This window comes from Andrena cerasifolii, chromosome 7 (genome assembly GCF_050908995.1).
Source record: "Andrena cerasifolii isolate SP2316 chromosome 7, iyAndCera1_principal, whole genome shotgun sequence".
Lineage (NCBI taxonomy): Eukaryota > Metazoa > Arthropoda > Insecta > Hymenoptera > Andrenidae > Andrena > Andrena cerasifolii.
Window position 1 is genome coordinate 10,418,521 of NC_135124.1, and position 18,141 is coordinate 10,436,661.

General features: G+C 44.1%; 2 protein-coding genes across 4 annotated transcripts; one reads left to right on the forward strand and one right to left on the reverse strand.

Moving 5' to 3' along the window:
• The first annotated feature begins 62 nt into the window (after positions 1 to 62).
• On the forward strand, positions 63 to 15,366 carry LOC143371782 (proton-coupled amino acid transporter-like protein pathetic). Of its 3 annotated transcripts, none has more exons than XM_076817375.1 (8): positions 63 to 1,691; positions 7,246 to 7,320; positions 8,059 to 8,151; positions 8,318 to 8,675; positions 10,844 to 11,119; positions 11,410 to 11,588; positions 11,702 to 11,871; positions 13,670 to 15,366. In XM_076817375.1, exons 2-8 carry the CDS (start codon positions 7,259 to 7,261, stop codon positions 13,909 to 13,911), a joined length of 1,380 nt encoding a protein of 459 aa, XP_076673490.1. In that variant the 5' UTR covers positions 63 to 1,691; positions 7,246 to 7,258; the 3' UTR covers positions 13,912 to 15,366. The 3 variants fall into 3 exon arrangements, with proteins under 3 accessions (XP_076673490.1, XP_076673489.1, XP_076673487.1); XM_076817374.1 differs by having other exon boundaries at positions 64 to 1,691; positions 7,252 to 7,320; XM_076817372.1 differs by lacking the exon at positions 63 to 1,691 and adding an exon at positions 3,097 to 3,364 and having other exon boundaries at positions 7,252 to 7,320.
• Positions 15,367 to 15,835: 469 nt separating this feature from the next.
• LOC143371784 (sensory neuron membrane protein 2) lies at positions 15,836 to 18,073 on the reverse strand. The gene is made up of 6 exons (XM_076817377.1): positions 17,792 to 18,073; positions 17,388 to 17,542; positions 17,146 to 17,308; positions 16,390 to 16,638; positions 16,116 to 16,327; positions 15,836 to 16,029 (listed from the first exon to the last, which is right to left on the reverse strand). Exons 1-6 carry the CDS (start codon positions 17,891 to 17,893, stop codon positions 15,843 to 15,845), a joined length of 1,068 nt encoding a protein of 355 aa, XP_076673492.1. The 5' UTR covers positions 17,894 to 18,073; the 3' UTR covers positions 15,836 to 15,842.
• Positions 18,074 to 18,141: the final 68 nt, after the last annotated feature.

Sequence of the window (18,141 nt, forward strand, 5' to 3'; positions counted from 1 at the left end):
CCCGAAGCTCCCCCGCGCTTCTCCCAATTCCTCTCAGCATCGTGCCCGCGACGGTGGGCGAGCATAGTCGTGATTCATCCGCTTGCACCACTTACGCAACGCTCGAGGACCGCCGCGAGTCGGGCTCGAACGAGGCGAGCGATGGAAAAGAGGGTCGGCGAGGAGATCGGCGCGCTTGGAGAGGGTAGCTGGTGGAGGGACACGCGGTGGCCCCGCTTGGGAGCTGCGGGCGAACAGGCGGGGGGCAGAGGGGGGCCGGAGGAAAGGTGAAAGGGAGCTGGCGAAATGCAGACAGCGCGAGATCGGCGCTTTGGAGCAGAGCGGATCGCGGCTGCCCCGTCTGTCTGCCCGCGATCGTCGCGATGCTAAGGACGCCACGGCGGGACCGTTTTTGAGACCACGGCAGATAGAACGCGGTAGGACGGCTTACGCATCTCCCCTACCACGCGTCGCGACGTCGATTCTAGCGGGACGCCCGGCACTGTATCACGTCGCGTATATATACCTGAGTAGCGCCGAAAAAATCCGGCCAGTCGTACAACGTCTGCCGCCGTACCGCAAGGATCACCCCTCGACTCCACGAGATCGCTTTGCCGCGAGGTACTGTCACCTCGATCCACGATCGTAAACGTCGGTTCCGGTCAGACCTGAGCCAGACGCTCGAGTGGCTGGAGAACGTAGAGAAGAACGGGGTGAACGAAGATCTAAGGTGGATCTCGCAGAGACTGCCGGGGTGTTCGAGAGGCGAAGAGTTCGCTGAGAGTTCGCTGAGACTTTGAGCGCTCTGGGAAGTTGGTGAATAGGAAGATTCCAAAGTGAGAGCTTCAGGAGGGATCAGTTTCCTCGCGGTTTGGGATATCAAGGGGAAGGATTCGTGGGGGTTAAAGGTCCGAGAAGATCGCTGCTCCCGGAGGCTGGGAGTTCTTGAGAAATTCAGAGGGAGAGATCGCGGATCGTATTCATTGACAGTGAGGAATTACGCGCACCAGCGGATGCACCAACGTCAGCGATAACCACAAAGCCTTATCAGCATTTCGCCTTCTGTATTTCGAAGGGATTTGCATCCGTGGTATCGGTAAATCAGCTTCTTGTCCGTGGCCGAGCATCGCAAGTGTCACATGCGCTTGGATTGAGCGGTTTCCTGCCGCGATAGCTGTCGAGACCGAGGGAAGGATTTTATAGGCGGCTCTCGGGGGACGAGTTTCGTCATCTACCTGCCGTCGCATCCTGATTATCAGCGGCGATAAGAGAAATCCCAATAGACGATTGAGCGTTTCGATCGGGGGAAACAGAAGCCGGGTGCCACTGTATCATTCCGCGGTATCAGTCGCGCGCGGGATTTCGATCTGGAGGTGCACAGACCTGCTGGCCAATAAATCATACCGCATGACACTGGCCGAGGCTGCTCCAGGATCCGCTGATAAAGCCATTATCTGCGGCGACGCTACCGTGCTCGCGTGATAAAACTACGGGGAACGGGTCTCAGCTTCTCAGCTTCGGATCGTGGCCAGGAACGCGTCGGGGAGGAAGCTGGATCCTTGGAAGATCGATCGAGGATGCGAACAGGACGCTGACACATCCAGCCCGCCGCATTCCCCTGCTCAGCTTCACCTCGCAGCCTCTCAACGCGGAGGAGGAACGCCGCCAGGCGCATTATATCCAGCCTTGAATTCAATCAGCCGAGGGTGCACGTGAGTACATCTATTTTGCATAAATACAGTCGCGGCGTATTCATGGTCGTGTAAACATGCCTCGGAGAGCGATTAGACACCCGCGACGCCTGCCGATTGTCGTCGTTCCGTTACGCAACCAGATAGACTTTAGACGTGGAGTACAATCGAGATCCATTTCGACGATTGCCGAAGCCGGTTAGCCGATCTCTATCGATCAACGTTGGGAGGATTGTTAATTTTCGAGTGGCGGACGCGCCGCGAAATCCTGATAACAGTGACGATAGCTGCCTGCCCGCGGACCGATCCGCTGGCTAGCCTGGCGACGTACGCGGAAACGAACTCGCGCGTTCCGTTCCGCAGCGCCCACGACTCTGGAAATCCCTTTATTTGCGCCTCGTACATGTCTGCCGCGTGTTTGCGTGCATCCGCGGCCGTCTGAAATCGACGGAATGCCGAGTTGATTGTCTTCCTGCTGGCTGAAATTGCTGTGCAAATAATTCCCGAGCGTGTCTGCGCAGCGAATATTCATACTTTCCTACTCCTGGAATATTAAGCACGCTTGTGTTAGTCGCGTTTTTAACGGAAGCACTCGAGTATTCTAAGCAGGTAGCGTCGAAGTAAGTTAAATTATAATAGGCGGGTAAGTGGCTCGAGATAAGAACTTGGGGCCTCCGCAAATAAGTGAGCTTTGAATTAGACGATTCTTCTTCCCATCCACTAACCATAAATCATTCTCCGCCAGCTTTTGAACCTTTGTTCGCCGCCGTTGCATGTGCCGTGCCTCGTCAGATTACTACTCGAGATTTTAGGAAGCATCCCCACTTTGTCCTCGAGCAAATGCGCGGAGTCGCCTTTGCGAAGGACCTCGCGCATTTCTGTCTAACACCTCCGCTCCGCGGTTCCTCTCCGCACAAGGAAACTCGACCTCGAGGAACATCGAAACGTGACCATTCCATGAACGTGCTTACCGTCGCCTTGCCAGCGGAGCCTTGAAATTAACGAGTTTCCTGTAACGAAGCGATTCTCCTGCCTCCGCGAGGATTTACTTCGGGAATCGTAAAATGTTCGTAAACGGCACTCGAGGCCCGCGGAGCTGTTCCGTTGCTAGGAACGGTGCTCCCGAGGCCTAGCCAAAGAAATGCACCACCAATGACGCCGTGACGCTATCGATCAGCGTATCGAATCATAAACCTGGCGCTCTTTTGAGATACCGCTCGCGTGGCGCTCGTGCGCACCGGAAGCCGGGGCTCTGTAGGCTGCGGCACTTATTAAAATGATAGAATGCACGTTTACCGAGGAATGCGTTTGACAGCAGTGGACGTTATGAAAATGACGCGCTTGTAAGTGCATTAGCATCAGCGATAACGTGCTTTCGCGCTGGCTAATATACAAGCTCCGGGTGGTTTCCTTTATTTCCTTCCGGGTAGTGGATACGAATCGTTATGCGAAATTTCGTCTTGAGCGCGGCAAATTACTGCGGCCCGATTCCATCGGAACTGGAACTTGGAGAACGCAACGGCGATTCGGGATAGCTTCGGTGGTTGCGGAATGGGAGGTGTAGGGAGAGATAGGCCGAGGAATATTTCCTGGCTGTATGGTCCATTGTGCGACGAGAACGGCGCCCGGAAGTCGGACGAAATTATGGCTCTGAGTCCGCAGCAACGCCGTGAGATGATTTCTAAGCGGATAAGGTTGTAATGTTAACGATTCTCTCTTCATAAATTTCTGGTACTAAACAGCTTCTGTATTTCTTGGTTCTTGGATATCTCTTGTCGACACCTGTTGATACGAGATTCGAATTGGCCAGGGCAATTTAACTTGCCACTTTGAATAATTAACACTATTCCTACCACGACCGGTCAAATGACCGTTTTTAAAATTTTGATTAGAATTTCCTGTATACAGCGTAATTGAATCGCCTTTAAACTTTGCGACTGTTCCTCAAATATGTGTATGTGCATGATACACTTCTGAATAAAAGAAACTATATATTTATACTGTCAAATTGGCTCTTATCTTCAGTCTGTATTAAAAAATATAAGTTGCGCTAAAGACCGGTCAAATGAATAGGTATCGTGGTAGGAATAGGTATACGTGAAGTGTCGGTAGGAATAGTGTTGAAGCAACCGATCCATATGGGGGATGGGAACACTTGTGGCTTACACCGTCGCGCGATAGTACCCGTCAAAAAGGGAACGAACGGTTACGTGACATTTGGCGAATCACGATCACGCGAATCTCCGTGAACCAGCCACGACAATTCGTGCCGATTTATCGCGAGATATCGCCCTTTCCTGTCCAAGATCTCGTAGATCTCCGTGTACCGGGCCTGTTGCCTGGAGCTCGGTACACCTGGGCGCCGTAATCCCTTCCAACGCGGTGGTTGCTCGTGACTCTTTTCTATCCCTTGCTTACATCAGAATCGTTTATTAGCCACGTCGTGAGTCCTTTCTCCTTCCTGACATTAGAAAGTACCCACGTGCATTGTGCGCGTACGTTCCCGCGGATTCGTTCAAGGATATGCCCCAGCTGCAACACCGTAATTGTACATACTTACGGGCGATTCTTGTGGCGGTCGATTACTCAACGTCCCGATCTCGTTCGTTTAACGAAATGGGCCCTTAAGCCGCGCTCCCACGTATGCTACTCGCTACATGTACTGTGCAGGAGTGGTCGCTGGTGTTCTTTAGTACTTAAGGGGGCACATGGGTATTTAGAGGTAAAAAAAATGGTAATTTATTTCGTTTGTTTATGATAGCCTTAGAAGTCTTAGAAGTACTTTAACACGTTGGTTGGCTGCCATGTGACCCGCCGGCGTGTCACGCAATGTCTTATTTTATATTGTACTTTTCGCGCCAATAAAAGACGCGACGACTTTTATTTTTTAGCGAAGAAACAGGAAAGGACTTAGCATCAATGAAGCGACTTTCGTTTTACGGTTGATAAATAAACTTCTTTATTCTCTAACAATAAGAATTACATTAGAAGCAAAATTAAAAAGGAATAAAATAAAATGAAGTAATCAACTAATATGAAGCGTATCGTCTTGCATTTTTTTTTTAAAATATAAATTAATGGTATTTATGAAAGCAATCTAAGCCGAAGACAGGTTTGCCTTCACATCTATTACAATAGGTCGGTACATTCTTACATTTTCTCATCGCCTCGTGTGTACAAACAGTCTTCTTCAATTGCAAGTAGCATCTTGAACATCTTTTGTGTATTTTGTGTGAATAAATGAAAATGAAATGTAACAAAGTGAGGCCGCCGGCGTGTCACGCGGCACTGCGAGAATACAAGATAACTCCAGTGCTGCGTGACACGGCGGCGGCCACAGGTTACATGCAGGTATATGCAAATGCTATGGCGAGTAGAACTCCGCGATTTTTTTAAAAATTTTCCACCGCGTTCCACATTGTAGATTTTGAGTTAAAGGATACTCATGTACAGCGATTTTGCTTTTAGATCAGTCGGTCAATCGGAATCGTGTTCACCACGTGGAGGCGCGCACTGTGCAACCACTCGCTTTGACGTCTTCTATATCAATTAATTTTTAATATTTCGTGAACATTCTTATTTGAAAATACGTCCTATATCCCTAAGAAAGAATTGTTAAAAGAGCAAATGTTTAAGTTATTACTGTCTCTACAATCCAGCCCAGAAGCAACCGTTGATTTTAGCTGTCTAACGCCCATGTACCCCCTTAATTATTTATTCATCGATGAAACTTTGTAAAATTTAATCTTCACAAGATGAACAGTTGGCTCGTTCCAAATTTGCGATGTTTCGTATTTGCCTATATTTTCTATAAAACGGGACAATGCAACCATCTGTTTCCTTGAATTCAATATCCCTGACACTTGTATCTTTCCAATGGTTCTTGCGCGTCACTTAATCGTTCCTTTTCGTAATGAATTATCACTACGCGGAAAAACCTGACGTTCCTTTATGTAGAGCAGTTATATCCAGGGTCGAGCAACGTGACGTAACGACGCGCGTTAAACTGAGCGGTGCAGTACAAATCGTAATTTGCTTGTTTTTGTTAATCGTCGGTGCTAATAGTGCGAGCGCTTGTTCCTCTGCAACGAGATGCCGTAGCCAAGAGTATCCACCCTTTTTCCGCAATGTTGCCCAGTCCTCTTTGCTGCAGACTCGAATCCAGTGAATTGCTGGCAATTACAGTCCGAGTAGCAGAGACTACTTTCTACGAAATTGCACGTCGGTGAGCGAATAGTCAGTGTTACTAGTAATGCGATCAAACTTCGGTGGATTTTCACAACGCGAGTCGTTGTGCAGAAGCGAACGATAAGCATCGATTGCTACAGCGAAAGCGTTACCTTAGGAATTATTTAATCATGTGCCGGTGCTTATCTACACTTCGCACCCGCTGGTCACTGCGCCGAAATATTTGTGACGTGCGCATATTTTTTTTTTTTTCGAGCTGCGCACAAGGCGGCCAGACATGGGATTGTGAATACGAACCGAAGGTTTCGTGACTCAGGATTTTTCTCAGCTTTGCGCGCGGTACGCTGTTCCTTCGGAATCGGAAGGAATGCAACCGTTGACCGGGCATTCGGTTAAGAACGATCGCCTTGAGCGGAAGTATTCCGTCCGTCATCGATCAAAACGTACGCGTCACGAATGGCCGCGAATTATGGAAATCCAGCGCGATAAGTGGAAAGAGATGGCTCGCCAGTAACGGTGGAAAATTTCCGCCGATAAGGGATGACCTTCGCCGACCGCTACATTCTTGAAACGTACTCGTAGAGTGGCCATTTGAAGCGCACAAAAGTTGTCAGATGGTTTTGTTTCCAAACACCCCTCCTTATCTACAGTGATGTTTGTATCGTCTATCGCGGCATCGCCACTTGTTATTAATTATTCATGCGCGTCCCGCGGTGTCGCTATTTTCGAGTGTCGACAAGATCGCCGTTCTAGGATCGTTTCTACGTTTCGATAAGTATTTAATAATCCAGCCGCAGCTGGATCTAATTTCGCAGAACTCTTTTTCGTGTACCAAATTACATATCTTCGAGCGATACCTATCGGCTAATTTAGTGAACCGATTGATAATCGTGGCTCGATTCCAGTAGATCGTGCGGGAGATCGATCGACGTTTCAATAACGATGAAATGCGCAGGACGCAGATATTAATTAACGATGATGTAAATAAACCATGAATTGCGTATTATCGCTTTGTTTTGAAAATACTGCGAATTTATCGTACCTAGGCGTATCGGATTTGCATACGAATTTTTTCCCCCCGGACATTCTTCAGGTACCGAGCGCGTGATTTCTGTAATTACTTCTAAGAACACCGCTCAGTTACCCACCTGCCATTCCATGCTAACAGATCACGATTCTATTTGCTGTATTCTAATCGCCGAGATTCGTATCTTCCTCGCGCAAGGATCATTGCGAGGCGAGCGTCGGAGTCCTGATTAACAGTGCTCGCGTCGTTCCCTGGCCTCAGGGGCGGTGCACCGTGTAATTGGCAAAGCGAAGTGTGAATGACGAGTGATAACGAGCGATTAAATGTGTGGCATGTTTAAAGAGAAGCATGTATACTTCGTTTCAGACTCGCCATGGGGAAGAATACAAAGCAGCAGGCGGCCATCGACAATCCGATGCAGGAGTTCAGTAGCAGGTATCGTTTAATAATCACGTTATTTTTACTTGCACGAGGAACTCTAGCACGTTTATCTGTCATCATTATTGATGACTGCTTAGATGGTGGAATTCTCTCAAGTGTCGTAGCCGTCAATTATCAATTGAAATCTGAGTGAATACTCTTGTCGGACGTGAAATTAATTATATTATTGTAAGCATCGCGTGACTGTACATTACGTCCGCTCAGGATAAAGACGGTGCAAGTTAAAGACGTTGAAAAATTGTTTTCTGTTTTAAAAATAATACTCTCGCTCCTCCTACTGAATATTATATGCGAAGAAGCTATTTTTTAAGGGAAGATAAAATTGACCATTGAATCAGTAAAACAGCCACTGTGATTCATCTTATTCATATTATATCGATGCATGCTCCTACCACAAAGGATTCAATAGATCCCTTAAGCGAACCCTAACACTCGATTGATGAGCTAAAATCAGCGCTATTTTATCAGACACGACCAACGAAGTCTGATAAAGGCTCGTCAATTTCTCGTGCATCGCATTTTCCGCGAAACATTGATCATTGTACTTATTAACTGACTCGCAATCGATGCGTATCACTTCAGAGATGTTTGACAGTAAATCGGCGGGAATACCTTGGCCATGGGAAGGTCATTCAGTTTAGTATCTTCCATACAATCTCGCTATCTATACTGTTTTGGCGCTGCTTTTAATAAAACGAAATCTGATATCAGCATAATTTCTTGCATTAACAGCACCAAAATAGCTGGCGTCGTAATTGGCGAGTACAACGAGAAGGATGAACTATACGACCCATTCGAGCACCGTGACAAGAAGAACACCAATTCGTATGTTACCATTTTCTCCACTATATTAAAACCATTTTACTCTAGACCCCCGTAAATCCCACCCTCCTTCCTCGCAACCCTCTCGAAAGCCTCCGCAAGTTCGTCGCAACGGAACTGAAGAGCATTTCAAATAAAAAAAACCAATGCATTGTATTGCACGTTGCAGAGACATCGGCGCCTTGGCGCATCTGTTGAAGTCGTCGCTGGGCACAGGTATCCTGGCCATGCCCAACGCGATATTGCACGGCGGCGTACTGTTCGGTGGAATAGGGACGATAATAATCGGCTTCATATGCGCGCACTGCGTCCACATATTGGTCCGGTCGTCCCACGTGCTCTGCAGGAGGACGAAAACACCTCAGATGACGTATGCGGAGACCGCGGAGGCTGCGTTCCTTTGTGGACCGAAGCCAATCAGGCCTTTCGCCAATGCCAGTCGAATATTTGTAAACAGCGCATTGTGCGCGACGTACGTGGGCGGGACGTGCGTTTACGTGGTCTTTATAGCGACCTCGATCGAGCAGGTAAGCAAGCCTCTTCCATCACGATCCTGCTGGTTTCTTGAGTTATATGCAGGTACCCCGCGTCGAGCACAATTTCACCTTGGCGGCGCGAAAGAATGAATTGTATTTTTGTGGCAGAAACAAATTGAACGATGGTAGGTACTTTCGAGAGTAAGGGAGAGGTGCTATAAAAGGGACGATTTTCTTTAGCGTCCATTTCTGACAATATCATTAAGGTATTTGAAGAACAAGTATATACGTTAATGGAAAGTATGCTTATTCGCCTTCAATGAAAATATATTGCAAACTCAATAACAGAAAATACCAAAATCTTCGAGTTTTAAATAAGTTGAGAATGCCTCTTTCACGACTAGGTAGTCTTAACCCTAGTAGCATTTCTGGTTGGCCCACAGTATCCCCAAGTTGGGAATTAGTTGGCCATCAAAATGCCAACGATAAATGCTACTAGGGAAATGGGAGATTAGGCGTCGTGAAAGGGACACGTTAATGAAAATAAATAAAACGAGAATAAAAATGAGATTAATTGTTAAAATATCATTAATAGCACATAGAATAAAAAAATGAAATTATTCAATTACTGGACGTGTCTGTTCCAGCGTTTACTGATAGCAAAGTGTTCTTTACAAGCACTGCACTCACTATTTTTTAGGATTATTTGTTAATAATCTCGCCTGTTTTCGTAAGCCCATACTCGAGTCAGAAGAGTGATTCTAAGTAAGTATGAAAGGGACAGTCATGAAACACGCGTCTCATTTGAGACTTGTTATGTCGTCCCATTTGAGACTAGGTATGCGTGAGCATATTACAAAATAACCATAAAACAAAATATAACCAATCAAGCTTACTTGTTACATATTCTCGTTTCAGGTGAATATTACCTCGCATTAAAAATATAAGGCTATCGCAAGCAAAATAACTTGTACGTGTAATGCGTTTAGGATTTTGGCAACCTGATTTGTTCCATTTGAAACTTACCCCTTTTATAGCACCACTAACTGTATTGTGATTACCTGAGACTTTGAGAGGAGACTTTGTACTCACGGTTTGAGTTCCTTTGGAGTACTGATACCGTCGCTTCGATTGCTGCAAGTGCGCTGCTACGGCTTCAGTGCAACACGGTTGTTTGTACTTGAAGCTTGAGTGTTTGAACTTTAGAGAGCGGTGATGTCAGGAAGTTAACTACCAGGTGACCATTCGTAGTGGATGAGTCCGAACAATAAACGGGGATAATTCATGGATGCCAGTGGATTGTGCTCGATTTTGCATTTGCCTGGTTGTTTAAGCTGGGACTTTATAAGGAACCGTTGGGTTTACAGAATGAGTCAAGTCTGGAATAGAGTAACTTCTAAGGTAGTTGTCTTTGCGAATTGTGTTCCGGTTTTGTAAGCCCGTCGAGGCCTAAGTAGATTGTAAAACCAGTCTAATCTACGTGATCAGTCTGTCCGTCGTCGCACGTGCATCTTTCTCCTTTTTTCTCCGATCACAATTGAAGATCTGTGCCAACGCGTAGCCTCGGGACTCGTACTGACTCGCGCGACCCGCAAGAATCCGGCCTGCCTGCTGGCATCGAGTGATTACGCTCTGTTTGAACGAGTTTCAAGCAACCAGTTCGAGGCATCGTGTAACTCTAGCGTTAAGTAAAACTTGCTGCGCAAAAATCGCCGGGTGGTCGACTTAATAGATACAATAACTGCCCCGGAATGAATATATCGGGTAGACGTTCTCTTTTTTGTCGAGCACACATCTAATAAGATAGAAAGTAATTGCCAAAGAACAAGTTAGAAATGGGCAACACAGTAGAAATTAAAGGGCCACGAAGAGAAGCTGAACTCTTTACTTCGCTTGGAGGGTACAGAAGCCAATACGTAGTTTAAAAAGCTCTTTATTGTTAAAAATTTTAGTTGATAAACCAATTAAGTCTCTGCTTTCATACGTAAGCAATAAATGGCGATAGGTACTTTTATATGGACTACGGAACTATCATACTAGGCAAAATTATTCAAAGGATAAATAGAGATGACTTCGATTTTAATATTTATTGTTAATGTACTTACACTGATTGGCTTCTGAACCCTCCACTTGCAAACACCAGCCTACTTTGCGGTACAACATTCTTTTCAAACGCCACCGATTACTACACTCGATTCACTATAATTTTCTGATTTCAGGTGGCCAACTATCACAGTGGTATGGACATATCGATTCGCATGTACATACTCACGTTGATCCCAGCAGTGCTGCTGCTTGGACAGGTGCGAAATCTGAAGTACATGGTGCCATTTTCCATGGTCGCGAACATTTGCATGATGATTGGCTTCGCGATCACCCTTTACTACGTCTTCACGGGTATCCAATTTACGGAGGACGTGAAGCTGTTCGCTTCGGCTGAACAACTACCCACATTCTTCGCCACTGTGATATTCGCCATCGAGGGCATCGGCGTTGTAAGTACCATTCTGCCCGTTTCTACGCGCTTTCAGGCCGTCCTTAAATTACCTAAGTGTAATTTTCGCGATTTCTTACTCCCTGCTTTCTCGCTCCCTTCCCCAGTATAAGAATTTGTACGATTTTATACTCCAACCCCCTCCCGTTGGATTCCGGGCTTAACTGTAGCGACTTCCAGAAAACACTTCGCGACCCACAGGTTGGGAACCACTCTTCGGTTTCATTCACAGCTATTGAACTGACATAATTGTATACCTACCCGTGATCTGATAAATTGATTTTCACACAGGTGATGCCCGTGGAGAACAGCATGAAGAACCCTCAACGCTTCCTCGGATGTCCAGGTATCCTCAACATAACGATGAGCATAGTGGTCACCCTGTACGCTGTGTTGGGTGTCTTTGGCTACCTGACGTATGGGGAAAAAGTTCTGGGAAGCATCACTTTGAACCTGCCAACGGAGGACATGTAAGTATTTCTGGCAAATTAATTCGGAATCTGTTCTAAGCTCCTAACATCGAGGCAGTAAACAGAAGGTTGACAGAATTCCTTACAACGAATTTTCTTCCTTCCTTTCGCAGTCTGGGGCAAGTGGTGAAGCTGCTCATCGCTCTGGCTGTCCTGTTCACGTACGGGCTACAGTATTTCGTGGCATTGGAAATCATGTGGAGCTCCATTAAGGATAAATTCAGCCACAAGTTCCAAGGATTGTGCGAGACTTTGTTCAGGGCGTTCATGGTATTACTGACAGGTAAGAAATTTCCTTTCGTCCCTGGTTATTGTGTTTCTCGGAATAAATTCTTTAATAGAAATTGGGCAATAGTAGCGTCAGTTTGAAACGATTCTACCGTCGAAGTTTGCTACTGATGCTAAAAGAAATTTTCCCACGAAAGCAATGCAAAGTTTACGTTGTCATACTCACAAAAAATTCTGTTACTGTCAATAATTATATTATAAAATAATTATTTATAAGTAAATCACGGCGGAAGAGCTAGATCGTACCCTGGGGTAGTTAGATCCAATTACTCCCTAGTCCCGTGATTTCTAAATACATGATAACAATTTACTACACTCGCTGACTGGTTTGCAATGCCTTCAGTCTCGATGAAGCAGGTTCCCACAATGATATGCATTATCCAGACGCATGAAGGGGAGGAAGAATTTGTAAGGTTTTGAATATCACACCGCATTCGCACCATGCCTTTCGTTTTGGCTATTAATCACCTCGGTGACGATGACGCCACGCGAGATAAGCGGTCTTGCTTAAAGTATCGTGTGGCGGCCTGATTCCCGAGGTTTTATTAGTCGTGCTCGATTAAGAAAGTTTCCACAGTGGTACACATCATCGAGACGCAAAATTGTAAATTACCCCAATTTAAAAATTTTAAAAGTGGAAGGGAAATCTTGTTCGGAATGTAACTCACTTAACGCGTACGTCACGTAGAACACATCAGTTATAGATAATTCTATTTAATGAAAGATTAATCTTTTCTATACCTTCGAATGAATTGTGTCGACTAATAGAAACTGGGATGAACCGCGAGTACCGCGATAGTAGTACTCAGACAACGAGTCGTGATTACTCTTCCGCTTATTCCTCGTCTGCGCTGCCAAGCGTGTACCAGACCACGCGTGTTACTTTCTTAAGGTAGAGAGAGAGAGAGAGAAACGCGAGCTGCAATGGAAAGGTGGAGGCAGACTGGGCCAGGGAAATACCTGTTGGTTCTATAACCGCATGACTCACTGTTAGTCGTAAGCACCGTTCAATGACTCGTGCTTGTTCAGCTCATTGAGAATCTATGAGTCGCTCTTTGCACGGTCGGCGTTTCGACTTCTTAGTGCAACAGCTGCTTCCACTTTTATACAGCAGACGTGAAATAACGGATATAGTTATTATTTTTGCCATGAAATGAAAAGTGATAAATAAACAAACTTGCCTCGAATCCTAATGGTATCTAAAGTTAGCTTCATCCATTTCTTGCATACTCATTATTCATTCAATTCATTAACTGAAGTATCTGTTTCAATTGAGCTTACTTACGCAAACTTAAGGGGTTGCGCTCAGTCAGGAGGCCGACAAAGGTGTGATTTTTTGGAATTTTTTCTCAGAAACTATAAAACTTTATTCAAAATACTGCTTTTTGTTTGAAAGGTGGGAGATTCTAGGAGATTGTAAATAACGTTGTTAATAATAAATATTTGTTAACGCCAAAATTCGGAGACTTAGCTGAATGTACTACCTTTCAAACAAAAAAAGTTTTCTGAATAAAGTTTTATAGTTTCTGAGAAAAAAATTGCCAGAAATTACACCTTTTTCGGTCTCCTGACTGAGCGCAACCCCTTGATCCTTCTACGTACTTTCCTAACTAGTACCTGGTGCCTAAATTTCAACCTGTACCGCCACTTTCAATTGAATAATTAAATTTGAAGCGATCAAGATATAACGAAATTACCAGAAGCACGACACGCGAGTCTGTCTGCTCCCTAAGCCTACTCGTGTAATCGATAAAAAAATATTATTTCTAACAATCTTCTCTTTGTCCTTTCAGTTGTGGTGGCCTTGATAGTCCCGGACCTTGGACCATTCATTTCATTGGTCGGCGCAATATTCTTCTCCATTCTCGGTATCAGCATCCCAGCAATCGTGGAAACGATTTCGTGCTGGGAGGGCCACCTTGGCGCGTTCAAGTGGAGGCTTTGGAAGAACACCCTGCTCGTGGTGTTCTCGATGTTCGCGCTGATATTCGGCTCGTGGATCTCCATAGTTGAAATAATCCAACTGTATCATTAGACGACGCTCCGAATCTGTTCACACACGTGCAGACTTACGATTGACAAGAAGTCAACGATACTATAGTCGGTGCAAAGTGAAGCGGCCACCCTCCCCGCTCTGAATATACAGTTATATTCGCTCGGAAGAGAGATGTAAAACAGTGGGGGAGACTTTCTAGTGACCTTGAAGAGCTGATTAATTTTGTTCTGTCTCTAGAGTTTATCCGATCACTTTTAAGTGTTCAACCAACGTGACATAATTACGATTAACACAGTTTACACTGCAGTACAGCATTTATTTGTAAGACTTTTTCATGTACATTCTGTATTTATTTTTACATTGTACTTAAGCATGTTTCTTTCAGGCACGCGAAATATCGTAATTACTTAAGTAGTTGTTTCGATTATTGTAATGATTGAGTGTTGTTACCCGTGGTTGAAATCAAGCAATATTAGAGGAAAGGATTGATAGTAGGATAAATTTTATTTATTGTAAATACGTATAATAGGAGTATGATTTTCTTCGGAGATAAGAGATTTGTATTAATGGCAGTTCGCTGATTAAGCAGAAGCTGTTTAATAGTGTACATATGTCAGGTCAACGTAGCTGTGCTCGCGTTTCAAAGCAGCAGTGAACTTCGGGAAAAAGGAAGAGTAAATTAATTCTTTTATTCAAATGAAGGAAGGTCACTTGCTTATGTGTAAGGATTCGCATAAGGCCTAAAATTTCCAATCGAATCTGAGGAATCTAAGTCGACTAATATTTAACATCGTTAGTAAATGTATAAAATGTAATGTTCGCAAGACTTTTTTAAAAAAGACAATCATTTGTACGCAGCAAACAACACTTAAAAGTTTAAACTACCTTAGCTGTCACCCATATTTTTGTATCGGAGAGTGAGAAGAATATTGCGCACAAGGAATGAAATAATTGTGCAACGGAAGCTGAATTATCTCTCGATTGAAATCGCAAAATTTTTGGATGCTTCGGTGCTTGCAAATTTGGTGAGCATATTACAGAGATTTTTACACAGGTGCAAGCAAACGTAGAAGTGTAATAGTTTATTAATTTCCCTTGCTCTCGCTCGTGGCTTCTACTTTAAAAAATAGTGGTCGCGCGTTGAAATCTCTCGAATGTGTGCACAGGCTGTCGCGGTGCCCGGCGCGCAGCATTATCAATTTGCGAATTCGGCGACACCAATATCAGCTCCTGCGTTGGAATCGGCGGTTGTAATTTACGCCCCGCGGAACAACGTAGAAATACAGCCAGGAGAACCATGTAAATTCCAATAATCAGTGGCAGATATTGCACGAACGACAAAACTCGTACAACACGTAGACTTTGATACGACGGCGCTATCACAGACAATGTTGGTGTGTTTCCCTGTAAAATATTCGTTACTTGTTGGATCGTCTCATTGTTACCCTAAGAATCTTCTAATTATGTTTTAATAATACGATTTTATATGATCCACTACCGTGTAATTAATGGACGCGACGAAGAAGGGCGACACTTTTGATAAAAACAGAAGAAGAGAAAATGAAGCGCGGCATTGCTCTCTAATTTTAAATTATTTATTTTAATATCTTGTCTCCTATTTTAAAATCGGAGCTTCAAATTCAAAGGCTACTACTTTATAATGATTTCTCGAAGAGGACTTACTTCCTCGCACCACATGAGAGGGAAGAAACCCTCGCTGACGTTAGAAAGCAGTTCCACTGGTTGCCTACTCAGCCTCAAATTTAATTGTATTTTCTTCTCACCAGAAAGCGGTGCTCCAGTCACTGGCTCGATAACGATAAACGTCGAGTGACGCTTTTCGTCAGGTTTCAAGCCGCGAGCATAGCTCAGAAGTTCTGGATCACCATGCAAGAAGTGCGGCTCCGACATAATTATAGGCGCCTCCTGCAACCCACAGGACATTGAATTTAAAAGGGACTCTTCTAATTTCAATATAACGTTACCTGACATTCCGCCACGTCGATCAACCCCTGTGGCAAACACTCCTTTTTCTTCTGCACTACCGCACAGTAACACTCCGTTTCATTTAGGAACCACACCCTTTCCTTCATGACATATCGTGACCCAATTAAACCATTTATAGACAGGTCGAGCTCGTAATCGGCATCTATGCTTCTGCGCACGGTTTCGTCCAAATAACTCGCATTGCGATAAAAGAATTCAAATCCTCTGTAACATTTTACATAGCAGTGCTAGGGTACCTGCATAGTTCAGGTATGAAGGTCGAAACGCTGGGCAGTGGCTCCACTAATGGCGCCCACGTGATGGTGTCTGTCCCTCTAATTTTGTTGCAACTTTCAGAAGACCAAAATGTTTGCACCCTTTTGCCCTTGAAGGAAGTCGTGTCGCCCAACTGGGTTAGATTCTTTAGGCCTCTGTTCGTAGAGAATGGTCCAGAAAGTGTGGCATTTATCTGGAAAACGTAGAAGCCCGTTAGTTCCTTTTATTCTCCATACTCCCACCGTTAAATCATACCCTCTGGAAGATACTAAGAAAATACACTCCTTCCTTCTCGGTTGCCCTCAGAACGGGTGGTGGCTTGGCTGCCAGTGTCTTGCAAATTAGTTTCAGCTCGGGAAATTTGTTCACATTGCAGGAAACCTTGACCCCGTTGAAGAGTATATCAACCGGACGAGCTTTCAAAAAGATGCTGCTGCGATTTGTAAACAGCTTCGGTATGTCGTCACCATATTTCTCCATAAGTTGGGCAGGCAATGTAGCTAGCTGGAATATCACGCCTTATTTAGAAAAATCGCAGACAATTAAATAACTTTCAATGGCTAAAATTGAGCCAAGTTATGCGGAAAGCTACCAACCCTTAATAATCCGAAATTGAGTATAAGTTTGAAGATTTAAATTATTAAAGAAAAGTAGTTTTACTTTTGTTTTTTAATGGCTTATAATTTAATAGTGAGTAGTATAACTAACATTATCTTAAACTTTCTGTAGTTTTTGTTTTCGAGCCTAAACTGGAACCATGGCGTGGTAGTTTAATAATTGTATAACGTAAGACTCGTTTTATGGATTCGTAATTTTTTTGCAAAATAAAGATCGCAGAAGTATGGGATCCGTATTGTGTTTAATTGATTTTTGTTTTCGCATTTTGAGGGTTGGAAGGTTTCTGCATAACTTGGCCAAATTGATGGTATCCTAACTTCAATAGCCACACCGTTGCTTGTAGATGGTTAGACGAGAAAATCAAATGTTAAATCCACGTTTAGTTCTACTCACGGTCAATATGGTGCCTATGTATGCTGGATTTAATATCGTGACTTTATCAGAGCGGGACAGGTTCAGGCTTTTATACTTATTGAAGGTGTACGTCGATTTTGCCATGTACGTGATTTCGTCTGTCTCTTCGTCGACGTCTATTATTTCCTTCTCTAAGAGTACGCTAAAAATGGGAAGGTTCTTAGCTTTGTTAAAAATTATACAGACATTTAAAAGCGTTATTGGCTAATCTTCATTGTTACTCGTATGTGAAAGGGCCACATTCGACGAAGTTCGGCTTATCTCCTCGCATTACGTCGTCTGGATTGGTAACGTTGAACAGATAGCACGAAAACAATAAATTTATAGGCGATGACCATGCCTGGTAATTTACTGTACCATCAATTAGCGGTATGTTCTGTAAATAGGCATTTTACAAATTAAATGAAATAAGTCTCCCCGCGCATGGATCACTAGTGACGTTAAAATATGAAGAAGGTTGTACGCGCGAGGTGATATCGAACGTTATTAGCATTGTTTGTTTTATAAGAATTACCCTGTGCAAGACGGTAATATTTTTCTTACAGTTTTCACTATGTAATCTTTGTATATTCACTTTAGCAACACATTACGGTATTAGCATTGAAAAATAATAATTACAGCGTACCTGACGTATGATAATTAATACGTAAATCATCAGGTACTGTCCCCAACCAAGCACTGCACCAATCACTAACAAAACAGCTCCAACTAAACCGCAAAGAATCATCGTTACTCTCTAGATTTAACTATCATGAAATATCCTGCATTCAATCGCGTATATTAATGAATATTTTCATTAGGATTATTAGTCTCTCAATAACAGCGTTTAGGCCTGAAACTCCAATGGTTGTTTTATGCAATGTTCTGGGATTCCCTTTCCATACTGAAACTCGAGACCTTTGCGTTGGCGTATCACTCATTGTTTATTAATTATACGTTCGTGCAGCTACGTAACGTGGATTTATGTTAAAGATA

Excerpts from the sequence above, each read along its gene's own strand:
- LOC143371782 (XM_076817372.1), top strand. The coding sequence starts at position 3,222 with ATGGGAGGTGTAGGGAGAGATAGGCCGAGGAATATTTCCTGGCTGTAT. Across the intron at positions 3,365-7,251 it reads ATGATTTCTAAGCGGATAAG|ACTCGCCATGGGGAAGAATA; the intron begins GTTGTAATGTTA and ends ACTTCGTTTCAG. Across the intron at positions 11,589-11,701 it reads AACCTGCCAACGGAGGACAT|TCTGGGGCAAGTGGTGAAGC; the intron begins GTAAGTATTTCT and ends TTCCTTTCGCAG.
- LOC143371784 (XM_076817377.1), bottom strand. The coding sequence starts at position 17,893 with ATGATTCTTTGCGGTTTAGTTGGAGCTGTTTTGTTAGTGATTGGTGCA. Across the intron at positions 17,309-17,387 it reads TGTGGCCCTTTCACATACGA|CGTACTCTTAGAGAAGGAAA; the intron begins GTAACAATGAAG and ends TCCCATTTTTAG. Across the intron at positions 16,030-16,115 it reads TTCATACCTGAACTATGCAG|AAGCATAGATGCCGATTACG; the intron begins GTACCCTAGCAC and ends AACCGTGCGCAG.